General features: G+C 43.4%; 1 protein-coding gene across 5 annotated transcripts in view; it reads right to left on the bottom strand.

Annotated features, from left to right (window-relative positions):
- LOC135488430 (multidrug resistance-associated protein 1-like) overlaps positions 1–21,792 on the bottom strand; it is a 312,354-nt gene that overhangs the window by 166,845 nt on the left and 123,717 nt on the right. For all 5 annotated transcript variants that reach the window (XR_010446979.1, XM_064773049.1, XM_064773066.1 and 2 more), the window contains one exon: positions 362–538. Coding sequence is in view for 4 of the 5 variants with exons in the window: in XM_064773049.1 (XP_064629119.1) it covers positions 362–538 (177 nt within the window). In the remaining variant the exon portion in view is untranslated. The remainder of the gene's footprint in view (positions 1–361; positions 539–21,792) is intronic.

Raw genomic sequence — 21,792 nt, 5'->3', positions numbered from 1 at the left:
TCAACAAAACACTGGAGAAAGTGTGTTCTTATTCATAATGCAACACACAAAGCCTTTCAAATACAGTGGAACCTCTATTAGCGGACACCTCTCTATTAAGGACACTAGCTTTGGTCCCAAATTGGTTGTTTCTATTCAATTTGACCACTCTAATCAGGACACCTCTCAATTAAGGACAGCACTTGTCAGTCCCAACGGTGTCCTTAAAAGAGAGGTTCAATTGCATATTAAGGCCAAAGTCAGCCTGGAGACTGACTCTGGTTTTTTTATCTGATGCAATTCATAGATCAGCACTCTGAGGCATTCTCACCCCCTCCCAAACTGGTTGCCTTTACCATACACCTGGAACACAGCAAACTACCTTTTCTCCAATTTCCGTTTTATCTCCAGCCGGTAGCATCTCCAAGTCTTTTGTAAGAGCACAGGCTTCAATCACAGAATTGTACTGCACCTGATCAAAAAGCTTCCCGAAGAGGATGTTGTCTCTGACACTGGCATTTTGAATCCAAGCTTGCTGAGCCACATAAGCAACCGACCCCTGTAAAAAGGAAAATACATCACTGTCAACATTTCACCTCATTCGCCGTATTTCTGGTATAAAAACAACGTTTTAATGAGCCCTAAAAAGGTTCATGAGTGACTGTGCCTCCAAGTGAACAACTATGCCATTGCCAGAGAAAATAAAGAATGCTCCCAAATTGGCACAGCGATGGTGACCAATGGTTCGTATTTGGTCAACATAAGTGATCTTACTAGAACTTGCATGGAAAATTATTGCATGGGCATGGAAAATTATTGCATGGGCATTGAAAAATTACTGGAGAAACTCATTGACAACCAACATCATAAAACATGTGGTCCATTGGCCTGGCACTCAGCTGAATGTAGAGATGCTCAGTTTTCTTCCCTGGGGCAATATTTTTACAAAACTGAGCTAAATATGGTTTCCAAAATGGCCGCGTGCCAAATTTTTAAAAACAAATAAGAGAGCTTTGCTCGGTCCATCTCATTGTACATATAACTCCATATAATGAGTGTGATTACAAGTTGAAGGCTGAAACAGAGGGTAAATCTTACTAGTTGCGATGGTTTCTACGATATTCACAACCCCGCAGATGCCTTGTCACAACCCAGTAGACAACCAGTATGGCATGCGGAATTTATTCAGGACAAATTTTTTACATCAGGACTGAATTTTTACCCCAGAATCACGCTACAAATTGCGAAATTGTACAAGAATTTATCTCAGGACAAAGATTTCACAATACCAGGTTAAATATTCCTATCCATGTATTTTTTTCCCCTCAGAATAATATATTTTCACGTTTCAAAAAAAATTGTCAGGACGAAAAATACGGCAGGACTTTTTTTCCTTCAGAATTCTTTCAACGTCAGGACGTTTCGCGGGCAGAACGAAAAATTCTCGCAGAATTCAAGTGACACCTGCCAGCGATCACGTGACTCTTGGCAAAAATCACGTGACCGCGAAAACGATGACGTTGCGCATCATCGCTGCGTTTCCATTTGCCATTTCTGTGTTTTGCCAATTCTCTTAGTCCAGGTAACCCTATCCCCGACCCTATCCGCAGCACAGCAGAGGGTCGAGGACCATCATATTTCTCTTAACCCTAATGTGTAATCAAATCGGCATTAAACCCTAGTACTTACTTACTTTTAATGATAAAACACCACCAAACTCAGCCAAGCCACTGCATATTGGATAGTACATATTGCACTGGAATTAGGGTTTCCCCGGTAACCTTGAGCACAGTGAAAAATCATTGATTCCAGGGTGCCGAGTATCAACATGCATGAACATACAATATCGTTCGTCAACTGTAAATCAACGAGGCGTCCTCGACCCTCCGCTGCGCGGTGGATAGGGTCGAGGTTATCTGGACTAAGCGAATTGGCAAAACACAGAAATGGCAAATGGAAACGCAGCGATGATGCGCGATATCATCGTTTTTGCGGTCACGTGATTTCTGCCAGGAGTCACGTAATCGCTGGCAGGAGTCACGTGAATTCTGCGAGAATTTTTTCGTTCTGCCCGCAAAACGTCCTGACGTCGAAAAAATTCTGAAGGAAAAAAAGTCCTGCCGTATTTTTCGTCCTGACAATTTTTTTTTTAAACGTGAAAATATATTATTCTGAAGGGAATAAAGATATACACGGATAGGAATATTTTACCTGGTGTTGTAAAATCTTTGTCCTGAGATAAATTCTCGTACAATTGTGCAATTTGTAGGGTGATTCTGGCGTAAAAATTCAGTCCTGATGTAAAAAGCTTGTCCTGAATAAATTCTGCTTTGGCATGCCAGACACCAGTAACTGCAGTCTGAACCTTTACATCAAATCCATTGAAGTTCAGCTTGAGACAAACCAGTACATTTGATGCATGGTCACAGCCTAGGACAACTAGTCAATGCAGTCTAGACCATTGTTTCAATTCCTTTGAAGAACAGTTTGTGAAAAACCAGTCAAGTTGTACATGGTCACAACCTTGGGGCAAGCAGTTAAGGCAGTCTGGACCTTTTTTAACCCCTTTACTGTTTTAGACAAGTTAATTCATTACGACCATTCTCTACACCAGTGTCATAAACAAGTTAATATGTCCACACCATAATGACCTTAACATTTGTTTAGAGCACACGTGACGAAAGATTCCGGCCTGAATATGCGAATCTGCTGACAGCAATCCGCCATTTTCCGGATTCTCAAAACTTTGAGGAACGTCAAATGAAATGGATATCACATAATTTCTGAACCCCATGCAGAGATTCGTAAAATTGTCTGGTGATTTATGACTCATTTTGATGTCTTAGAATTAAATTGAAATAAAATGTGAATGAATCGAGGTTTTTGGTCTATTTCTACAATGAAAGACCGCTGCTTTCCTTCAACCCCTTTAGTGCTGAAGTTGTATGAGTTGATCATGGTGAAGCAAATCGCTGTAGATAAATCAGTATGATGGATTTCAAGCAGTCATTTATAGTGTGGTAGTGATACCGCATATGTGTTGTAGGTCTCATAGTATGTTATGTAAACAACAAATTTGTTGCACTAGCACAAAAGGGGTTAAATGGGTGTTGGTTAATTCCTATAGTGAAACGTTGTTACATTTATGGAAAGAACAGTGCACTCTTACTAATGGAAATATGGTGAATATTCTATAAGAATGAAATCCACACAGCTTGGTGATAGGAGAAATAGGTCTCTGCTGTGCCAGTCTGAAATTCTCCATGTTTGCAATTTGCGAATATGTGATCTATTTTTGTCATTCCATCCGTTGTCAGACCATCTTGTAGATACACACAGAACCCAAGGTCTTGGAAGAAGTGCGTAGAAATAGAAGATATTTTTGATGAGTCAACGTTGAAATCGCAAAGTATCACAGTGGGAGCACGAAGGTTAATCTGTGCAGTAGTGTCTGAGGCCAATGACATTGATGCGACTGTCACAGGATTGTTCAAGTGTAGTCAAGTAAATTGTTTAAATGCCATCATAGGACTTTAAAAATGGGCAATGTCACAATGGAAATACCAGTTGCAGAAGCAGAAGCTGAATATACCTGTGGTTCACAAAAAATGAAAGGGATCTTCCTCCAGCCATCTTCAATACATGACAAAGAAATTACATTGAAGTGAGGGGAAGTTCTTCAGTTCAGTGGAAACGGAAATCAAGATGGCTTCTGTGATGGCCATCTTGGAAAGTTCATTGTGCCCATTATCAAATGAAACCTTTATCTTACCATTGGCAGTCTCTAGAATGAAAATCATTGCATTCCAAGAAAGCGTTCTCCTTTAAATACCCGGAAACAGATTTCAAGATGGCTACCCTAGCCGCAATCTTAGATAGTTGATGGCACCCTTTATTGAAAGGAACCTTGTAATAGTCGGTGATTAATATATTGGACAAATCAGATGTCTTTCATAGAGCTTTATTATCAGCGACCGGCATAAGAATAAAAACATGGCTGAACCCCTTACATAATACAATCCCATGATCCTGTGCTGTAAGTGCAGTGCGGCGGTAAAATTCAATTCATTACATCCCCCTTATCCAGGAGCTAAAACAATTATCTGCAAGATGCACATTAAAACTATATCACGCTATGCCAACTTATGTAACAACTATAACCAAAGTAACAAAGTTATCATCAAACATCAAATTCCAAAAAGTTCAATTTTTTTTTAGAAGTTTTTTTCAATCTCAAATAATGCCACAAATTCAATTCAACTGTACAGAGTTACTAATTATCCAAATGTCAATAAAAACAAAACCTTGTTGCGAGCATTATATCTGTAGAATTATGAACATGATAAAATCAGAGTCAACTAGAAACATATAACGCAATTGGGGCAAATTGCGAATGTATGCCCCGCTCTGGTGTGTTCGGTGTGTTAATATGTTCATTGCGCGCGTTATTTAGCCTATAAATATGAAATTGTGGCTATAAGCGCACCTCGAATATAAGCGCAGTGCGCTTATAAGCGCATAAATACGATAATATCTTCTCTGTGGCTGTTACTATTACTATTACTGCCCCTACTATAGACCATCACGCCACAAAAGTTTGAAGACTGTTGGACCTCCGGTTCTCTAGTTAACGAGCGGAATGCGAAAATCTAAGATGGTGGCTGGTGGCCATCTTTGATTTCGGTTCGGGCCCAAAATCGATAGGGAACCTCCCCTACCATAGACCATCACACCACAAAAGTTTGAAGACTGCTGGACCTCCGGTTCTCTAGTAAACGAGCGGAATGCAAAAATCTAAGATGGCGGCTGGCGGCCATATTGGATTTTGGAACGCGACAAAAAACAATAGGGACCCTTTGACACACTAGGCCTACACCCCCTAAAAATTTCAAGTCAGCCGAGCAAGGTGTTCTTGAGTTATAGTCTGGAATTCAGTGCGGCGGACGCGGCGGACGCGGCCGGAAACCACCTAAGAACATAATGCCCCCACTTTCGGGTCGGGCCCAAAATCAATAGGGAACCTCCCCTACCATAGACCATCACGCCACAAAAGTTTGAAGACTGTTGGACCTCCGGTTCTCTAGTTAACGAGCGGAATGCGAAAATATAAGATGGTGGCTGGTGGCCATCTTTGATTTCGGTTCGGGCCCAAAATCGATAGGGAACCTCCCCTACCATAGACCATCACATCACAAAAGTTTGAAGACTGTTGGACCTCCGGTTCTCTAGTAAACGAGCGGAATGCGAAAATCTAAGATGGCGGCTGGCGGCCATATTGGATTTTGGAACGCGACAAAAAAAAATAGGGACCCTTTGACACACTAGGCCTACACCCCCTAAAAATTTCAAGTCAGCCGAGCAAGGGGTTCTTGAGTTATAGTCTGGAATTCAGTGCGGCGGACGCGGCCGGAAACCACCTAAGAACATAATGCCCCCACTTTAGCGGGGGCATAATAATAGTGTACTGCATGTTCAAGTTCTTCACTGCATGTTCAATGTTTATGGTTCTTGCACCTATTATAAATTCACTCTACTATAGAGCACAAAACATGCTATTGTCCAAGTCGTTCTGGTACAAGTGAGTTTTAAGAAGGGATTTGAATTGAGTGAGGGTCTCAGCAGATGCACTTGCTTTGGGGAGTCGATTCCAGAGATAAGGGGCAGCCACGGAGAAACTGCGATCCCCGTACTTTGATTTTGAGCAAGGTACAAGGAGACATTTTGGGATGACCTGGTAAGGCGCCAACCTTCGTTACGCTGCAAAAGTGAAGACAGATATGATGGCGCTAGTCCATTGAGGGCCTTGAAACACATCACCAGCACCTTGAAGACAGCTCGGCTCTTAACTGGGAGCCAATGGAGCTGCTTCAAGACGGGGGCGATGTGATCACGCTTCCTCGTACCACAGATAAGCCTAGCGGCTGAGTTCTGTACCCGCTTAAGCGGAACAATGGTTTGGTCCGGTAAACCGTACAGAAGCCCATTGCTCATATCCAGCCTTGAGGTGACATAAGCATGGACAAGGCGTTCAGCACTAGCTTGGTCAAGGAACTTGCAGATCCGACCTATCCGGTACAATGAGAAGTACATGGATTTACACATGTTGCGAATATGATCTTTCATAGTCATGTTTCTGTCAAACCTGACACCAAGATCTCTGACCGACTCGGAGCTTGAGATGGATACACCATCAATGGTGATTTCAGGCACTGAACCAAGTCTACGACTTGATACAATGCCCATGAACTCAGTCTTTGGAGCATTTAGAGCTAACTTGTTGACGTAAAGCCACTTTTTGACATCAATGATGCACTTTTGAACCTTTTTTACCATGGCAGGACCCTGGACAGGATGACCAGATGGGAAGGAATCTACCAGCTGGTTGTCGTCAGCGTAGAGCTCAAATGGAACCTGGTTATGATGCATGATATCGCTGAGTGGGATCGTGTAGATAGTATACAACACGGGTCCCAACACTGAGCCCACACCGTATCGTAGGGGCACACTACTCGAGATGTTACCGCTGACGCTAACAGAGAAAGTTCTATCTTTCAAATAGGAAGAAAACCATTCCAGTGCCTGACCCTGAAGACCAACGCATTCTTGGAGCCTGTCCAGTAGAATGTGATGATCGACAGTATCGAAGGCTGCTGACAAATCCAGCAAAACCAAGAGTACTTCCTCTCCCCTGTCGAGAGATGTCAAAATCTGGTCCAACATCTTTAGTAGAACAGTTTCAGTACCATGATTCGGTCGATAGCCAGATTGATGTAGGTCATATAGAGAGTGCTCTGCCATGTGAGATCGGAGGCGAGTAGCTACTACGCGTTCAATCAGTTGGACAAATATGTGAGGTTAGACACAGGGCGATAATTTGATAGCAAATCCTTGTCGAGTGATGGCTTTTTCAGCAGTGGCTTGACAATGGCAGACTTCAAGGAGCACAGGACACTAGCACAGGTCAATGATTTGTTCATGATGTTGACCAGAACTGTGAGTACAGGGTTCAAACACTTCTTCAGGAGCCATGTTGGAATTGGGTCCAACTCACAACTCTTTGCAGGAAGCTGCATTATCAGCTTCCTGACCTCATCCTCGGTTGTGGGATCAAAGGCTTGGAGCTGTGGAGTTGACCTGTCGGGATGTGGGCAACTGAAGCTGCTGGAGTCAGCTCCCCTCTGATCTAAAGAATCCCGTATCTTTCCAACCTTGGCCCTGAAGAAGTCGCTGAACTCCTTAGTGTCAGTGGTGTCTGGTGTAACCGGACATCTGTCTCTGCCCAAAAGTTCATCTACAATTCTGAAGAGGTCCTTCGGATTGCAGGCAGCAATCCTGTTCTTGTTGTAGGATAGTTTAGCTGCTTCGATTTTCCCCGACACAATTCGAGCTTGTTCTCTGAAAAGCTGCCTGATGATCTCAATAGGATGCTTCCTCCATCTACGTTCGAGCTGGCGCCAAATGCGCCTTTCCTGCAGGATATCATCATCAAGCCACGGAGAGTTCGGTTTCATCACAATCGACCGTGTGGTCAGTGGCACATGTTTGGCGAGAGTTTCTGATAGACACGTATTGTACTGATCAATCAGCTGGCTCAAGTCATCATTCGGCGATATGAAGAGATCAGTTTGCATCAGATCAACAGAGAATGACTCTGCATTCACTTTACTGAGCTTCCAAAACGTAACTGTCTTGCACTCAGGATTTGGTTTACGTAACTTTACAATCCCATGAATGGCAAAGTGATCTGGAGGTAGCGATGGGTCGACAGCAACAATCTTGACCAGGTCATCCAGGCCACTCCTTGACATAACCAAGTCCAGCATATGGCCTCGGATGTGGGTTGGCTCATTCACAAGTTGCTTGAGGTCGAAAGTATCCAGGTAATCTTGGAAGGAGGAAACAGTAGGGTTTTGAGGCTTGTCTGCATGAATGTTGAAATCGCCTACAATCAGCAGATTACTTGTGGACACAAGGCACTCTAGTAGAGAAGAGAACTCTTCTATGAACTAAGAGACATTTCGTGGAAAAGGGTCAGGCCTGTAGACAATGAGGATCCTAACTGATCCACACTCAGTGGTAACTGACACAGCCACGCAGAACTGGAATGGGCCGTGCGTATGTTGCTCGAAGGTTAATCCCCCTCTAAGAAGTAGAGCGACACCCCCCTCCTCGTTTATGTGTCCGAGACACGTGGATGAAACTGTATCCCTTCAGCACGTCTGTCACACCGGCTATGGTTATCCTATCCGTTTCACTACCAGTCAGCCAAGTTTCTGTAACGATGACAATGTCTGTGTCATGAGACAACACAGATTCACATAGAGGTGTGACCTTTCCAGTCAGAGAACGAGCATTCCAGCAAGTCCATTTCATGCACTTGTCCTCTGACATGCCTTTAACATGTTTCCCCGCCCTGTTTTTACGCCGAGTTGAACACCTTTTGTAAAGGGTTCATTGTCCTTAGGCAAGGCATCAAATCCTTCGAAATGGATGCACCTTCCTGACACCAGACCTTAGGTCACTTAGCTCAGTCACTGTGTACCTGTACATTCCGCAGTGTTCGTGTATATCCACTGTACATACTGTGCTAATGGCTGGTCCCCGTCTGGGACTCACCAAGTGAGACAAAATCCAACACCACAAAAGCATGTGAAAAGCCCTCCAGGACAACATAAACTAAATCAGCATGGTCACAACAGATTCACTAAATCACTCGGAATGAAATTAAAGCGAAAGTCAGTTGTCATCACTAGGATAATTGGAGAAGTTTGAGGAGGCCAGGAGAGCAGCTGTTCAGCGCTCACCCAGTCATCTGCATCTTAGGATTGTCAATGTTTTGACTTGGTTCAGCGAATGTCACTGTGGGCTTTTTCACTTTAGGCGGTGCGAAGTTTTCTAGTGTCTCACGAATTTGATGCCTATTCCTTCTCAGTTTTGTACCGTTTGGCGTTGACACAATAAACGAGCGTGGTTCTGCACATTTTGAGTCTATCACAGCTGGTAACCACTTTCGCGTTCTAAGATCCTGAATTTGGACACTTTGACCCGGTTTCAGTTCTGGCAGGTCCTTCGGGTGCCTGTCATGATAGAATTTCTGATTTTGCTGCCTTTGAGTCAACTGAGAGTTTATCTCGTCGCGATCAGGAAGTGTGTTATGAATCGTTGTCGGAATATTTCCGTGCAGTTTATGCCCGAACAACATTTCACCGGAACTTGGCAGTGGGTTGTTGATCGGCGTTGAGCGCAAACACAACAATGCGAGTTCTGGATCACTTCCAGAATGTTTTTCTTTGACGAGCAGTTTTTTTACTATCACGACTTGTCGTTAAATAAATCCATTCGATCTTGGGTACCGTGGTGAGGATGTCACGATGTCGAATCACCATGCACTCGCAAAATCTTAAAATTCAGAACTAACGAAATGTCCTCCGTTGTCATCGAATAATGCCAATGGAATACCAAATTCACCGAATATTTGCTTCATTGCAGCAACTACTACTGCACTGCTGCAATGCCTCGGTATTTTCCTCACAACAGGGAATTTCGAGTAGTAATCAGCAATCAGGAGCCATTGCGCATTGTAACAAGAGGCCCAAGGGCCTGGCGCTCAGCTGAGTTAATATCATTAATATCTTCCAGGTGTTTAGTTCATTATGCATGAAAATGGCATGCTCCATGGTATTTGATATCCTTTTGCGTTCACTACGGTACCAATGTTTTTGGTTGACATAATTATGCCACTGTTGGAACATTCTCATGGTTTATGGTATGCACCTGTTGATGGGCCATATGAATAAAAACTAGCATAAGCTTTTGCTCCAGATTTTGAAGTATTTAGTATGCTTCAAAAATTGGAATAGTTTAGTTCTTGTGAAAGCAAAGGATATTTAGAAATCAGTATTTGCTACCAAAACAAGTAAATGCTAGACTACATATGAACGAAAATGTAGGATGAACCTTTTACTTGGTAGTATAAATGTATTTTCTTGGAACCATGTAGCCTTTAAAAGTCGAAGTGAATGGTTGGTTGTTCCTCTTTGCCGGACTGCATTCACATTTTGTTTGGTGGACATGTCATGCAAGAATTGGTCAAACCATACATCCATTTATGGAGAATCAGAGTGCATGGATTCCGAGTCATTAAAAATGTCTAAAGAATTATTCTTGGGTCATGAAGGGAAACCTGCGTTGTTTAGTATGAAAGTGAAAAATATGACAGAGTTAAGAAAATTATGTTTTATTGAACAATAGTAAGTTTTGATAGTCTGCTTGGCTCCTTGCCAGTTAAATAACATGTGACTATACACAAAATAGAAAACTTTGGTGGAAATTGTAAATCATTTTTTTATCTATCAGGGGAAACAAGCTGATGATGATCTAGTAAATCATTCATGAGAAATCGTTTAGTTGCTGAAGCTTGCATGACGAAGTTAATGCTAAACCTTTTCTTGTGCTCTACTGCGCCACCGTAGTTTTCTATTTAGACCAGCGATGACGTCATTTCTGGTGATTCCCTACGCTAGTGGTATTGTACAGTATGCAATGTATTTTTTCAGCGCTGTCAGTTGCCGAAGAGAGTGCCGTAGCTCCCTCAATTTCCAATCAATTTTTATGGGAGTGACATTATTGTATTGCTTAGAATGTCTACTTTTTACTCATGAAAGAATCGTAGAACTAAAACTTAATAGGCGAACAGAATCATGCCGATTCACTGCACATACTGTGGGAATTCTCCACTTCAAAATACATCGGCGATGTCATCGCGAATAACAGAGCATGCACTTCCGATATCGTTATCACAGAAATGTGGCCAAATTTTCAAGAACTAATTTCTGAAAGTAGTCCCTAAAGACCTTACGACTACCACTGAAACGAACTGGTGATAATATCGCCTACCAGACTACCGTAGTACTAGCCCGTAGCCAGGTAGCGGGCCATCGTTATCGAGCTGAGTGTCATTGAGCTCCAAGATTATTGCACATGGATCGAGTAAACAACATGCCGCCATTTTGTCTCCGCTTCGGTATTTCGTAGGCCGCTAAAATGCACCTTCTCAATTAAAACCAACATAATAAGGCCTCACATCGTTGATTGAAAAGGAACACCACACAAAACACAATAAAGTGGGGGTACAATCGATTACGAAGCTGAAGTGAACAGTGACTTATTCCTGGAGCTACTGCTGCTTTTCTGTGTAGCTGCCATGTTTTGAGAACTGGCAAATAGGAGACTTCATTGATGGCTGACGTCATCGGGCGGGAATTTGAATCAGCAGAAATAATTAAAAGGCAGGTAGCCCCCTCTCCTGTTAAAATTTTGAACTTTTTCTCAATAAAATAGTTTTTCAAGAATTTTATCTTAATATTAAAGCATATTTCGACTAATTCTGCTGCTCCTAGGCCGATATAGGCCAGTTTCCTTCATGCGCTCTCACTCGCAGGAAGTAGGTCGAATGGCGACAAATTTTGTTTTGAAAGTAGAGTTTGACCAGAAGTATCCAGAAATGCAAAATTGAAGTCTCTAGGTCTTACGGTTACAAAATGTGCACCATGGGTTTAACGGACGGACGGACGGACGGACGGACGGACGGACGGACGGACGGACGGACTGACAGACGGACGCCACTGAGCAGCTTGTTTGACAAGCTCAGCTGACTTTGTCAGCTGAGCTAAAAATGGAACAGATTTGCTGCTACCTTTTCCCATGACTTGCTTGGGACGTCATGTTGACGTAGAGTTTCATGTCTCTGCATTGGTTGGTTTTCATTGCACGCGTCTTATCAGCTTTTCTATGTCATTGTTCATGTTAGGCCAAAATACCGTGCCTTTAGCTAACAACTAACAGTTTTCTGAATGCCTCGGTGTGCATAATGAAGTTGTTGTAGGATTACATATGTTGTGATTTTGGAATCACTATCCGATTTCCTTTCAACACAAGCCTGTCCTCTACTGACAGCTCACCGCGATATGACTAGTATTGGCCTAATTCCGCGGGAAGATCCTTCTGTGTTTCAGGCCATCCTGTAGTGATCACCTGGCACAGCTTCTGCAAAATACTGTCAGCGTTGGTGGCATCTTTCAGCGCGAGATGTTTTGTGTGCTGAAATTGACAAGATCAACACGCAGATCAAGATCAATCGTGCGACAGTTTTTTTCCGTAGGCAAGCGACTTAACGTATCTGGCAAAACCATTTCTTTACCAGGGCGATATTTCAGTTCGAAATCATATCCTCGAATCTTGAGTAACATGCGTTGTAATCTAGGCGGTGCACACGTGAGTGGTTTCTGACATTTCGAGCGGTTTATGATCTGAAATGACCTCAAATTTACGACCGTAGAGGTACATGTGAAATCTCTGTATTCCAAATACCACAGCTTACAGTTCACGTTCGATACACGCATAGTTTTTTTCAGCACTGGATAGGCTTTTCGAAGCGTATGCAATTGGTTTATCGTTCTGTAACAATGCGGTTCCTAGCCCTCGAAGACTAGCATCAGTTTGGAGTGTTGGCATTTTGTCTACGTCAAAATATTGAAGCGTTGAATTTGAATGTGATTGCCTCCTTTAGGGTGGCAAAACATTTGTCATGATTCGCGTCCCATGCGAATTCAATGTTTATTTTCAGCAAATTTCTGAGCGTTGCAGCTTTGTTTGAGAAATTCGGTATGAATGGCGAAAGATAGGTGATCAGTCCTAGGAATTCCTGCAGTTCTTTTTTGTTGGCTGGTGCAGGCATTTTTTTCACATCCTCTACTTTTGAGGGATGCGGTTTTACTCCTTCATCACTGAAGATTCCCCCAAAGAATGTTATGTTAGGTGCTTTACGGCGCATTTCTGTTCTCCGGAATTGAAAACTAGCCCATTTTCGCGCGCAACTTACATCAGTTGATGTAAGTTTCCATCATGGTTTATATTGCTAAGACTGTACACAGTGCAATCGTCTGCGATACCGACCGACCCATCACACCCTTCTGTGATCTGGTCCATTTTCTGCTGAAATAAATCCTGACTCACAGATAATCCGAATGGTAAGCGGCAGAAGCCATTGCTCTTGCGAGCGTGTGCTAAACTTGATACCCAGTCAGTTGGTTCTTTCACTTTACTAATCACACCAAGCGACTCCATCTCATCTAGACAAGCTTTAATCTCATCTTTAAGTGCTATTGGTACCTTACGTGGTGGGTCTATATGCGACGGCACACTAGGGTCCGCAAATAGATGAGCTTCCCCACGAAAACAACCCAGAGAATCAAAGCGATCCGGATACATGTGCTTCAGATCTGCAACACTGATGATCAGCGGTAAGTTTCCAAGTCCGGTACTTTTATCAATAACGACGCAACTTGTTTCGTACGTCCAAATTCCCATTCGCCACAATGGTCTGAAGGAAGGTGGATGCAACAATGGGTGTCGACGGTGTTGATGAGGTGGCTTGTCCAGAAAGCAATGGAGGCAATGAATGTGCCACAGGAGACGAAGCATGTGCCAAGAGAGCTCCCAGAGCTGCCCTAGAGGATCTTCAGGCCAGACGTAAGGTCTTGCGCGGTAAGGTCACCAGAACTATAAACAGGCTGTCTGCGAGATATCAGATAATGATATTTCTAAGTCAAGATTAGAAAAAGAGATGGTAGTCCTGAAGCAGGAATTTACCGAGGTCTGCTCTGTGAATGCAGATATGTTTTCCTATCCCGGAGTCGACGAGGATAGATTGAGTGATTGGGAAGAACAGATAACGGATACGTTTTATGACTTTGTAGAAAAGACTGAAAACTATGTATGTTCATCACCCAGCGTTCACCAGGTCACACAGCCAGTCACAGAGGAACGGTCAGCAGAAACCAATACCGGTGACCAGATTGCAAAAGTTGCGGTCCAAGATGCAAGACGTGATAGCCCGATTGTCCAGGGCAGTGATGTGGTTAGTGATGCAACTACAAGTACAAGTCTTGAAAATGTTGATTCAAACATATCAAATGACATTGTGAATATTGTGAACATTGATTCTAGCACTGGTATCACGGAGAGGGAGCGCCTTGAGCACGGACCAAATCCATGGAAAAGCGCTATACAAAAACTTCATTATTATTATTATTATTAGTAGGTCCAATATTTCTATGTTAGGCCCACACCATGCATTTGATTCATGGATTGATCAATTGATCGAGTTTCAGGAAACTAGCTTTCCTATCAGTTCAAGTGAAGTGACTGTCGCTGATGCCCTGTATAGACTAGACGCAAGTAGAGATGTACCCACTCTTCAGCTTAGCAAGTTTAATGGTAACTCACTGAGCTATGTCGATTTCATTGACTCATTCAAGATCCATATTCATCATAAAAGGCATCTCACTGACGATCTCGTATGATGCAGCTTAGAATGCATTTAACTGATGAAGCTGAACGAGCTAATGTAGGGCTAGGCACAAGTGATATGATGTACCACACAGCCTTAAAAATGTAAAAAGAGCAATTTGGCTCTATGGCTGGTATGCACCAGATTGGATTAAAATTTGGCTTAAGCCTAGATTTACCAATCGTGGATTAAGCCTGGATAAAATCATCTGAACTTGAACCTGCACCACCCTAGTTAAACCAGAGATTAAGTGATCCATGGTTTATTCATTGTTGAAGCGATGTCATAACATTAATGGCTATCACTGTCGGGATAGGTAACATGCTGAGGACACGATCCCATTGTAATGAGCTCTGGCATTATGGTGCGACTAGTATAGTGGTGTATACATCGTCATACGGTGAAGTGTACAGTACTGCAGCATATCAGGAAAAAGAAACAAGAACTTTATAGATGTAGAAAAGGCCATCCTATTGGACCTAGTTGATAAAAAGAAACATGTGTTGGAGGATAAGCGCAATAGCAGCGGTATTAATGCCAGGAAAGATCAGTGTTGGGCCGAAATAACAAAACAGTTCAACGCAGAGAAAGGCGTCCATCAACGCGACTGTAAACAGCTGAAACTGCAATGGAAAAATTCAAAGATAAAAGCCAAAAAGGAGATTGCCTCTGAAAAACGTCAGGTGAGGTGAAGAAAAAACGGGCGGCGGCACCCCAGGAAAAGAAACATCGCAAATAACTCAGCGTATTGCTTCAATGATCCCGGGCCAGATCAATTCGTTGGATAATCCATTCGATGATGATGCCACGACTGATGATGGCCTCATGCAGATGTCGGATGACGATGCAAATGACGATGATGATGCAAGATCTTACATATTTGAGGGTAGATATGAATACGTTTAGCACTTCACTCTGTTTTTATCCTTACATTCATTTTATTTCCAGGTTACAAATGTTCCAATTTTGATTGAAAAGTTGCAAATGTCTTGTTATTGACAAAACAAAACAAAAACAGTTTAAGATGGTTATAAGCGTGGAACTGGAATGGGCAATTCACCCTAGTATGACAACAACACACATGTAGCTACAACAGTTCATTCTTTTTCAAGGTAAACATGGCAGATCAAGTGACGAAGGTCACTCAAAGAAATCTCGGTCATCAAACAACGAAGGCCACTGTTCAGCCAGCAGGGCAAATGACAAAAGACAACAGCCACTCTTCTTCCCAAGGGCAACCATAGCATCAAAGTCAACAGCATCTGCAAAACGAAAGGCACCCCGTCAAAAGAATGAACAGCAGAGTCCAGGAAAACAAGTTCCCGTAGGAGAGGCTCATGGTGAGATCCTTACCATGTCCCAGAAGGAACATGACCTGAAGATAAAGTTGATTAACCTCCAAATAGAGCAGTCCAAGGAAGAACACCAGCTGAAGATGCAGGTTTTGCACCAGCAACTTTCTTTACTTAATAGAGGTACACATCCCCCCAGTGTCGATAGCATCCCTGAACCAGACCCGATTGATCTAAGCATTAGCAAAATATATACTAGCCTTTAAAATGTAAGACGCTATTGGATGGCACTCGAACAGACACTTGAAATAGGTACAATAATTCAAGCTCTGTTTAATTTGTTGAGTTTGTTGTAGCATATAGGTATTCTGTACCATGATGATGGTTCTGAATGTAATTTCTATGCAAGTTACCGTTTGAAGAAAATAGTTATACCTGCAACTGAGGTCTATTGCAAACGACCTTAAATTCTGCTTTCCTTTCGAAAGGCTATTAGTGCACGTATATGGTAGCATTCAAAATAGTGCTTTCTGTCATTGTAGTAGAAAAAGTGCAAACCATGATCCTGAATAAATATAACAAAGCACCTACCGGATGTTCTAGTTAGTGAAGTACTCGTCTGTGATGTGTTGTCGGACTGCATTGCCAGCAGGGTTTCCTTGGAATGCTGGCGGATCGGCATCAACATTATCATCTGGGAGGAGGAGGTCTTCGTCATCTGGCATTGGATCATTTAATTTGATGGCTGCATTATGAAGGACTGCTGTAGCTATGATGACAGTAAGTGCTCTCAGTAACTTGATTCTAAGCCCAGCTTTCAGAGAGGGGAAACGTTTTTTCCACACTCCAAACATTCTTTCCACTGTTGAACATGTTCTCCGATGAGCTGTGTTGTACCTTCGTTTGGGATTGTCATCTGGGTTGCCGTAGGGTGTCATAAAAAAACTCAGACATGCATAGCCAGAGTCACCTAGCAAAAGACCATTTACTTCGTCCCTCTCCATTCTACCAAAAAGGGTACAGTTTTCGAAAATCCTCGAATCGTGTGTCGATCCAGGCCAGCGTGCAACGATATTGTAGAATTGCAAATTTGGCCCGCTTACTCCTTGCACATTTATGGAGAACCACCTCTTGCGATTTCTGTACAGCTCTGCATCATCACCACCGGGACAGGAAATTCGAACATGCGACCCATCAATCGACCCAATGATTCCAGGGAACCCAGCAATATCATAGTAACACGTTGTTGATCGCCTTCAGGAAATTTAATGAAACGTTTCCTCTGGCGAGCAATTGCTTGGGACACCTGTTTCACTATGCGGCTGACTCAAGGATGATACCGCGGTGACGTCACAGCTTTTCCAAGATGGCGCTGCATATTGTAAACAAACTCGATCCACGGCCAAGAGAAAATCAAGTCATCAAATAAAGTTAGATTTTTCGTATCAAATCAGAGTTATTAGTACTTTTCTGCTATGAAATAAGTCTTCAGACAATCAGTTATCATTTGGAAAATGAAAAGTGCTGTTTTGATGGGGAAAAATAGGGTTTTCAAAACCAAATAGCCGGGCACCGATCTTCCAAAATTAGCAATGGTTTCAAAACAGTCTCCCAGATATGGGGCAATCTCTTCATTATCATAATGGGATTTGGAGGCATGTTTACAGATTTTACAAGTTCGAGACCTGTAGGACCTAAAACTCGCATAGATCCCCATTGATCCCCTCTATTTGTCGAGTTAGCGCCCCTGTAAGATCATGCATTTTCGGACACTAGAACGAAATCTTCCTGCGGCTATCGCGGTTTCTGTGATGATTTTAGGAGAAATTGACTGTTCTTAGAGTTGTATGGGACAGAAATGGGTTCATACTTCATGAATACATGAATATATTATGATATGGGCGGGATTCTAAGTCAAAACAATAACAAACTCAACTGCATCTCTACCGTGTATCGCGTAGTGCATTACCTAGTGTATTTCGTAGTGTATTTTGGCGGAGACATTATTTCCGCACTTTGGCCACGCCAAACGTCTTTTTTATTTGTGGAAGTTAATCTCCTCTGTAAATTTTATTTTACACAGGAAGAATCCATACTAGGTAGTGCAATATTTCATGTCTATTGGTGTTTTTGTGTACAGGAGCGCACCAGACAGTGAGACGTGGAGATGTGTTCAGTGCTGGTGCTGTCAGTAGACTGAATCTGATTGGCCATCGCGATCAGTAATATAGGTGTGATCACGTGATATGACGTCACCGCAGTATCCTCCTTGCGGCTGACTGTAGTCTGGTGAACACCTGCAAGATCTCCATCGGTCATCTGGAAATTACCGGTGGCGTAAAATCGCAGAGTGAGTAAAAGCCGGTTAATTGGTGATACAGCAGCATTTTCTGGTAGAGTTGGGCGCAATATCTTCCTCTATCCAACCCAAAATTATCAAAACGTTCTCCTTGGTGAAGCGATATCTCTTGTGGAATTCACCATCTCTAAATTCCTCCATCGGATTGCTCCTATCTCGACCATTCAGGCCATTCAAAATGGTCGACTTGTTCAAGAGCGTCAATCCAGTCCATCTTTTCAGTTCAGCCACTTCTTCAAAAATGACTTAATCTAAACTTAAACCTGCCCCTCGGTAGGTTTAAAATAATCTTTGGTTTAAACCCTGGATAACAGTTAATCTTTGTTGGTGCATACGAATTATTTTTTTAAACCATACTTAAGCCTAGTTTAAGCCTAATCTGAGGTTCATCCTAGCTGGTGCATACCAGCCCAAGAGTATAATTGCCCGTGGTTGCATTGACAGGCTTGTAAAGGGGCCCAAAGTTCTTGATCGTGAAGCTATTTGCGACTTTTCGCTTGACATTGTCAACTGCTTAGCTACGCTCAACCGCATAAATTACCTCGCCGATGTAAATGCTTCCGAAAGCCTCCGTCAGATAGTTGACAGTGGAGTGGATTGACAGTGGAGCAGCTACCACCATCATTCGGAAGGACTTCACCAAGGCTTTGGGACTGCAGGGCAAGAAAGAGGGACTTGAGATTTCTGTTGTGGGAGGAGACCAGCTCAACCAGACCAACAGCCGACGTCTAAAGTTTTGGATTGCACCATTGACAGGAGGTGAGGAGCATGAAATAGAAGCTCACGAGATAGATCGCACGATTGTCAGCATTCCTCCACTAGACCGACCATGGTTATCCTCGTTCAGTCATCTCTCGGATCTAAAGTTCACTCACAAAGCAGGCCCAGTTGACCTCATCCTTGGAATACACTACAGCCATTTACACGTAGAACAGGAGATCAGACAAGGATTACCGTTTGAGCCAGTTGGAAAGAGGACCATGCTAGGATGGTTTGTTATCGGTCCAGATAACTCTGTCGACTCCATTACGTCCATCAGTTTTGTGAGGAAGGAGAACCCTGAGTCGATTGTACAACCTTGAAACGATAGGTGTCAGAGCACCAATTGTGATTGCCCGGAGGATATAATGTCTAGAGAGGACAAGAAGGCCATGGACATGTTTGCTCGCTCTTGCCATAAAGGTGGTGACCGCTACGTCATTGGTTTACCTTGGAAGAAGGATCCTTCACTCTTGCCAGATAACCATGTCCTAGCTGAAAAACGTCTCGCCTCATTGGAAAGAAGTCTGTCCAAGACTCCAGAGAAGGCTGCCATGTATGACAAAGTCATTTCTCAATACCTAGAGAATGGATGGGCCGTCCAGGTCGATCAAGATTAACCAGTTACTGGACCTACCTATTACCTGCCTCATCATGGAATCTACAGACCTGAGAAAATAAGTACTCCGTTGCGTGTAATCTTCGATCCCGCCTGCGTCTTCAAAGGTGTTTCGTTTAATTCTTTCCTCCTCAAAGGACCAAATTTGATGGGGAATCTACTGGGTGTTCTCATACGTTTCCGCGAGGATCTTATCGCAATCGTGGGTGACATTTCTAAAATGTTCCTTCAAGTGAAACTGAAACCTGAGGACACAGAGGTACATCGCTTTCTGTGGAGGAACTTGGATAGTACGAGGGAGCCAGATGTCTATCGTATGACTCGAGTCACTTTCGGTGATAAGCCATCGCCTGACATGGCGAGCTTCGTTATACTAGAGATTGCCGAGAAGTTCCAGTGCATTCATCCCGAGGCCGCCTGGATTCTGCGAAATGATCGATACATGGATGATCTGATTCACTCCTGCCCATCCACTGAAGATGCCACCACGCGAATGATGGACATAGACGAGAGCTTGAATGATGGGAAATTCAAGGTGAAAGAATGGTACTGCTCTGCCCCGTCATCTGTTCAGAAGACAACGAGTAATGACCAACAGTCTGCTCCAAACATCAATCTCAGTGGAGAGGACGTCAAGACACTTGGAGTTTTATGGGACCCAGAGGCAGATGTGATAACGTTCAAAGTGAAAGAGAAGCAGATGCAGACATTCACGAAACGATGCTCTTTGATCCCCTTGGGCTGGCAACACCTATAACCATAAGAGCCAAAGTTGCGATGCAAGCCATTTGGAGGTTAGATAACTTAGAATGGGATGATGAAGTACCCCCGGACTACACAGAACTATGGACAAAACTGTTCCAAGACTTCAAGGAGCTTGAGAAAGTACAACTACCAAGATGCGTAAAGCCGAAAGATGCAATTGGTGGATCATCAGAGTTGCACGTATTTGGAGATGCAAGCTCGACAGCATATGGCGCCGTGGCATACACGCGTTGGAATACTCTCACTGGTCCTACAAGCATCCGCCTCTACGCCACAAGGGCACGCGTTGCCCCTCTGCGTTAATCCACTTTTTCAAGATTGGAACTGATGGCCACGTTAGTCACTTCTCGTCCAGCAAAGACGATTCACACTGAGCTCCGCGAAAAGCCAGAAGTTCACCTCGGGTCAGACTCGAAGATAGTTCTTCACTGGATTAAATCCAATTCCATCGATTTAAAGCCATTTGTTGGAGTGCGAGTGGCTGAAATACAATCGACACGGGATCCAGAGCTTTGGAATCACGTCCCAACAGAACAAAACCCTGCTGATGACCTGTCTCGTGGACTGAAAGCTTCAGAAATGGTCGGACGTTGGATGAGTGGACCTTCCTTTCTTCTGAGTCCAAAGGAGGATTGGCCATCAAAGGCGGAGATCTCAGCACCTGCAGAAGACAAGGAAAGAAAGAAGCCAAAGCCAGTCTGCGCAGCAATGAAAGTTGTGTCGCCGATTGTATGCCAGAAGTTTTCGACATGGGGAAAGCTTTTGAGAGTAACCGCACTCTGTCTTCGGTTTGTCCACAACTTGAAGTGTAGAATACAGGATCGAGCTGAGTCAAGAGAGGGCACACTTGTACCAGAAGAGATTAGAGCAGCAGAGAACTATTGGATTGTTCAAACTCAAAGAGACCTGGGAAATTGGGAAGCAAGATGTCCCGATCTTGCTCCCTTCGTTAAAGATGGAGTAGTCCGAGTAGGCGGTCGACTTAGAAAAGCGAGCCTACCTTATGACCAGATCCACCCTGTGTTACTTCCCGCCTCTGGGCACATGTCTAGGTTGGTGATGGAAGATGTCCACAGTCGGTTAATGCATCCTGGTTCGGAGCGTACTCTCTGTGAGTAGGAGCAAGTACTGGATTCTCAAAGGTCGTAACCTCGCAAGAGAAACCGTGAAAAATTGTGTGATTTGCCGGAAGCTGAGACAGCCACCACATAGCACCCTAATGGGTGATCTACCTGCCAGTCGTCTCCGATTGTTCGCACCCCCATTTACAACTACTGGAGTGGATCTCTTCGGTCCATTCATGTTGAGATATGGTCGCAACAGTAAAATGAAGGCGTGGGGCGCGATATTCACTTGCGCCACTGCTCGCGCTATTCATCTGGAAATAGTGGAAAGTTTGTCGACTCAATCTTTCCTCCAAGCAGTTCGCAGATTTGCTTCGCGTCGCGGATGGCTCAAGACAATAATATCAGATAACGGCACAAACTTCATTGGAGCTGAGAAGGAACTCAGGAAACTTACCAAAGAGGGACGCAAGCAGTAGGAAGAATTTCCAGTTCTTCATGATATCTACTGGAGATTCATTACGCCTTTGAGTCCCCACCAAGGTGGCTTTTAAGAGAGCTTAAACAAGCAGATCAAGAGCGGACTTAGAATTACTGTGGGTGGT

This window comes from Lineus longissimus, chromosome 1, assembly GCF_910592395.1.
Source record: "Lineus longissimus chromosome 1, tnLinLong1.2, whole genome shotgun sequence".
NCBI lineage: Eukaryota > Metazoa > Nemertea > Pilidiophora > Heteronemertea > Lineidae > Lineus > Lineus longissimus.
Note: the sequence above shows the minus strand (reverse complement) of the source record. Positions and strands in the feature narration are given on the sequence as shown.